Genomic DNA, 6000 nt, shown 5'->3' on the forward strand with positions numbered 1-6000 from the left:
GGCAGCGATCTGGGCAGCGATGGGAAATACGGCTTTATCACGGGACGCCATTTTTACTTTCAAGGCTGACCGACAAACGACCATTATTTCAGACGGGGGCCCTGGCAGACGTTTTCTGGAAAACGAAAGGAATGAGACTGTAGCTCCAAGTCAAACTGCTGGCACTTTGCCAACAAATTCAAACTCTCAAGAGGAAATTAGGTTTGGAAATTTGCATCACTCACAGTGAGCGGAACAGCTTCCCAAAATCTAGATTTTTCTGAGACTGGTGGTGGTATTAAAAAATATGACTTTAAAAATACATATTGAAATGTGGCAGAACGTGGAAGGATCTACCTACAAGTGGACCAGTATTTCCCAAATGATCAGTGTATGATGTGACAGAACCACGCACGGGGAGACGATCCATTCAAAGTGCAAAACAATCCAAAGAATTCAATGTAGCAGGGCAGAAAACTCATCCATATGATTTCAGATTCCACGCTTCAACTAACCTCTGGGAGCTGAGCACGTGGGGGGTTTTGGTCAGTATCAAAGAACACCAACACTTGGCTGCGGAAGCTATTAAAATACACCCCCCTTTCCAACTGCGTACCTGCACAAGGCTGGACTCCGGTGATACACTTATTAAAGTATCACACTGCAATAAAATGAATTCAGAAGCAGATACAAGAGTCCAGCTGTTTTTCAAATCGGACATTTCAAGGTACTTGCAAAACTGTAAGACACCCTATCAAAATCCCAGCTGCTTTTTTGCAGAAATTGATAAGCTCATCTTTTAGGAATTTTAATTCATATGGAAATAGTAGGAACTCAGTAGAGCCAAAACGGTCTTAAAAAAACAGTGAAGTTAGAGGACTCACACTTTCCTATTCTGTGAAACTCACCACAAACTACAGCAAGCAGGACAGCAGTACTGGGCAGTGTGCACTAGCGTACGGACAGACAGACAGATCGTAGGAGCAGAGTCCAGAAATGAGCCCTCACATTTCTGGTCACCCAGTTTCTGACAATGACGCCAAGACAATTTAATGAGGGAAAAACAGTCTTTTAAGAGACAGGGCTGGGACAACTTGATATCCACATGCAAAAGAATAACGTTGTACCATCTCCCATCATACATGAAAATGAACTCTCAATATACCATAAACCCAGATGTAAAAGCTAAAAGTATAAAACGTTTAGAAGAAAATGCAGTAGGAAATACACAAGGCCTTGAATAGAGCAATGGTTAGCCAGGACACCAAAAACACAAGTGACAAAATAAAAAAATAAGAAATTGAGACTCTGTTAAAATTTAAGGCGTTTTTGGCCCTGGCTGAGCAATTCAGTTGGTTAGAGCATCGTCATGATACATTCAAATGTTGCGGGTTTGATCTCCACTCAGGCACATGCAAGAAGCAACCAATGAATGCATAAATAAGTGGAACAACAAATCGATGTCTCTTTCTCAAAGGTAAATAATAAATAAAATAAAAAACTTAACTTCTTGCTTGAAGGAAAGGAAAAATTTCCACCAAGAAAGTGAAAAACCACCCACAGAATGGAAATTATTTGCAAATCATGTACATGATACCACTCCGTGCCCCAGGACAGCTACTAGAATGAAAGACAGCCGATAACGGGTGTTGGTGAGGTTGTGGGGAAACTGAAAGCAATTTCAATGGTGGATGGAGGGTAAAATGGTGCAGCTGCCTCGGAAAACAGTTCGACAGTTCCTCAAGATGTTCAACATAAAGTTACCACGTGTCCCAGCAGTTCCACTCCTAGAAATACAACCAAGACAAGTGAAAACATGCGTTTACACAAAACTCTGTACAGGAATGTTCCTAACAGCATTATGCATAATAGCCAAAATGTAGAAACTACCCACATGTCCATCAGTTGGTGAATACAGAAATAAACTGTGTTATATTCAAAAAACAAGAGCATTATTTGGCAACAAAAAAGAATGAATTACTGATAAATGCTACAGCCTGGATGAACCTTGAAAATACATTAAGTCGAGTGAAAGATGCCAGTCACAAAAGGCCATGCATGTACGATTCCATTTACACAAAATGCCCGGAATAGGCAAATTCATAGAAACTGAAAGCAGATGTGTGGATGCCGGGGGCTGAAGGCCCTGGAGCACGGGGAGTGCCTGCTGATGGGCACAGTTCCTTTCCGGGCCACGAGGGTAAATATGGATAAACAGATCCTACAGGGACAGTCAAGCAACGCTCAGCACTGAAGAGTCATAACCACAAATGCACGCTCTGATTATTCTCTTGTACAGAACGACGAATGATACCAAAAGGGGGGGGGAGGGAGAGCGAGAGCGAGGTTAATTTCAAGCTTTAACACAAGGTGACCACTATAGAATGTTGTTAAGCACTAGAACATACAATTTCACATGCTAAATTTTATAAATGGCAAACAATGTTTTGCCTTTAAATTTTTCAATGAAATGTGTCAGAAAAGGGTAATTTAAAAATAGTATATCAGATCACAAATGGATGGTATTCTACTTGGAACAAATTTAATGGTACCTTCCCTTATGAAGTCTCCCAATCAAAGGCTGCATCCTCCCTACTATCTAAAACATTTACAAGGTAATAACCAGAGTTACTTTTGCTGAATTGCCTTTTACCAAACCAGAGTTGTTCCATTTTCTCTTGTTACTGTTCGCGTTCCTGTGACCCCCTCTCTCGTCAACCTCAGAGGCTGACAAACAACCTTCGATTGTGCGCTAAGGGTGAACTAGAGTATCCGAGCCTCTGGAGAAAACTCCAGTGCAGGACGCACCAGATTGTACCTGAAGATAGTCACCCGACACTACAACTTCAGCTTGGTCGAGCTGAGTCACCTCCTGCCGTGGGACCACTGTCTGCATCAGAAACAACGGGCGCATGAGGGAGCTGGGACACTCCCGCCACCACTGAGACAATGAACACAAAGCATGCCCTGAAAGCCAGCCTGCGTTATAGGTGACGTGTCCTTAAAAAGCTTAACGTTGTAAACAACAGGAAAAGTACTTCGGGGAAAGAAAAGGAGTTGTACAAATTACCTGAGAACTGTCTTTTCCTTACTGGAAGTTTCGTCTGTGTTTAAAAAAAAAATACAAAATTTGAAAGCCAAGTAGTAAAACAATCCTAACATTTAGTAGTTTTATCTGCAGGCAAAATTTTAAAATAAAGTCTGTAGCGTGACAAGTACTCACATGTCACGCATGAGATATTTAACCAAGAGAACACTCGAAGAAAGCTACACTTTCTAGTTGTGCCTTTGCCCACCGCTCTGCCCCGTCCGCATGGCACCACAGCTTAACATCACCGAACAGCACAATCTGGACACACACAGGCTCAAATTCCTCCAGCACAGTGCGTCTGCAAGCACACGGCCGTGAGCTCCCGGAAGTCCCACACCGAGCCCTCCTCCGAAGAGTGGCTAGTACGTGGGCCAGGGAATTACTCTCCCTTTTCTCAGACCAGCAAGCCAAGAGACCCCACACACTACGAAGTGCCCTGGCTTTACAACCAAAGGCAAAGACTGGCAGTAATCTGACCTCTCCAAACTCCCTTTACTCTATTATCACTACACTCGAAAATAAATACAGAGAAAATGAAGTGGGATTGTGATGTATCGAGGGCACGGAACACAGGGACTAGAACTTACTGCATCGCAGTGTGGGCTGTTTGCAACAGTGGCTTAACCAACAGCAATTCACACTGAGTGTCTGGGAACAGAAGGCTGAGAGGGGTGACCTGTCACATCTGGGTCTCTAGCAGGGGGACATTACCAGGAAGATAAAACAGGAGGACTTCAATTAAACACAAAGAACTTCTTTAGCACAAGAGTGATAAAACACTGGGCTTGCTCACTGGAAACCAGAATCAGCATCTCAAGAACTTCAAGGGGTGAGTCAGTCAGGCTGCTGGGGACAGCCGTCTGAGCGGAAATCAGGTGTGACCTGGTCACTCAGACACTGCTCTCCCTTAGGAGCAGGCAGGACAGGTCCCGGCCCCACTCTTCAAAATGCACAGGAGGACCCAGAGCTGCCCACAAGCCAGTGCTGGGTCACTCAGGCTGCCAATCAAGGGTGACTGCCGGGCTCCACATGGGCACTGGGGAGCGGACTGTCAGTGACTTCAAAAGCCTCGCTCTGCTGCAGGGGCACTTTCCCCGGCAGCTGTTGGGGCTGTCACCTCCCCTTCCCCACAGTACCTGTGCTTTGGCGCTGCGCCACACAAGACTTACTCCCAGGACTCTTGGAACCTCCTATCTCTACACAAGCACCTTACCACCCCCCTTCCCAGCACTTTGGAGAGAGATGATAAAAGGGTGAGTAAGCAGGCCGCAGCCGATCTTGGTCAAAGAGCAGACCCTGGCACCGGTGGTGGAAAATGGGGCGTGGCGTCGGGGAGGAAGCAGAACTTAAAGTGGAGTCGGGGAGTCTTCCAGGGAGCTGCAGGCGGCCACGAGCCTTCTTCCCACGGCAGTTACTGTTACCTTCTGCGGCCACAAGAACCCCAGCCTCGCTTTCACCTCCTTCCTCCCACTGCGGTCAAGCGCACACTTTCCTTAGACACTTACTTCTTAAAACCGACACAAGCTGAAAGGCTTCTGGTTTTCAAAGACAACAAAGCCTCATCCTGAAGCATGGCTTCAAGTTCAACGGTTCTGCCTTCTCACTTTTTTTTGGGGGGGGGGCACCGTGTCCACCCCGCACCCCACCAAAGATCACTTCGGGTCGGCAAAGAGGCGACTGACACTAAGTTTCAAATATGTCAACCTCTTGGGGGAAAAAAAAAACCCGATACAAAACAAACTTTTGAATTACTTTAACAGCCTGGTTACAAGAACCTGACCTTATTTTTTTCCCGAAGAAAAATAGGACACGCAGACATCAGAAATTTATTTTCCCCTGCCTTCCTACTTTGGTCGCTGGCAGCATCTGGGGGCTTTTAGATTTCTCCGTAGGAAACGTGCCCTCAGTAGCCAAACGTCCTATAGGTCCCCAATTTCCTTTCAAAAGCTGAACTTTACCACGGATGGGGAAAAAAAAAAAAAACCCAGTGCTGTTTCCTTTGTTAAAATCCCACGGACCTGATTTAATTTGGGGCGGAAAGGCTGCTTAGCAGCGAGGAAGACAGCGAGCCGCGCAAAGGCGGGGAGACAGGTGCGACCCCCCCCTCTCCCGGGTGCCCTACGGTCGTTCCGGTAGAGCAGGAGACCCCTCCGGCGCCACCCCGGGCCCGGCCTGAACCCAACTCCCCATGGGTCCGCGGCCTCCCCAGACTCGTCCTCCCGCGCCCCGGACGCCCCGCGGGGCCCGGCCTCGTCGCCGCCTCCGCTCAAAATGGAGGTGACGGCGGCGGGCGGCTGGTTACGAAACGCGCGGCCGCCACATGGCCGCGCCGGCCCCAAACTTGGCCGGGCCCGCGGAGTCCGGCGCCCAGGCGAGGCTGGGCCCGGGCGCTAGGAGGCCGCACGGCGTCCGTCACTCACCCACAGACCGGTAGCCCAGGATCGCGATCTTCCGGGACTTGGACTGCGGCATCTTGGCGGCCTCCTCAGCCCCGGGCCAACCACATCAACCGCGGCGGCGGCGGTGCCTCCTTCGCTGCGATCGGCGGCCGCGCCGGGGCAGAGCGGCATCCAGGGGCGGGGCGGGCGGGCGCGGCTGCCTCCGCTCTGAGCTCGCGCGCCCAACCGCCCGGAACCGCCGCGCGGCCCCACCCCCAAACACACCCACGTGATCGCCCGCTGCCGCCGGCCCCTCCCTCCCTCTCGCGGCCCGCGTCAGCACCGCCCTCCCCGCCACGGCGGCCGCTCCGGCCCCCGAAACGCACGGGAATACGTCGGACGACGTTTTACTTTAAAGGGGAAAAGAGGGGACGCAGAGACGCTTCCGGAAAAGTCACGACTAAAACTCGCTGTGTCATGACCCACCCACCGCCTTCCGCCGCTTTTTAATTACGCCAGTTCTCCCAGACCGCTGATTGGACAACTTCCGCC

The 6000-nt window shown here is 49.4% G+C and overlaps 1 protein-coding gene across 2 annotated transcripts in view; it reads right to left on the reverse strand.

The window, feature by feature from the left end:
• The window catches only part of RHEB (Ras homolog, mTORC1 binding), a 37011-nt gene extending 31113 nt beyond the window's left edge, over window positions 1-5898 (reverse strand). Inside the window, exon 1 of one of the 2 annotated variants that reach the window (XM_053926330.2) lies at window positions 5491-5898. In XM_053926330.2, the coding sequence (XP_053782305.1) occupies window positions 5491-5542 (52 nt within the window). In that variant the 5' untranslated portion in view covers window positions 5543-5898. The remainder of the gene's footprint in view (window positions 1-5490) is intronic. The other variant, XM_053926328.2, reaches the window with a different exon arrangement.
• Window positions 5899-6000: the final 102 nt, after the last annotated feature.

The sequence above is a fragment of the Desmodus rotundus genome, chromosome 6, assembly GCF_022682495.2.
Source record: "Desmodus rotundus isolate HL8 chromosome 6, HLdesRot8A.1, whole genome shotgun sequence".
Classification (NCBI taxonomy): domain Eukaryota; kingdom Metazoa; phylum Chordata; class Mammalia; order Chiroptera; family Phyllostomidae; genus Desmodus; species Desmodus rotundus.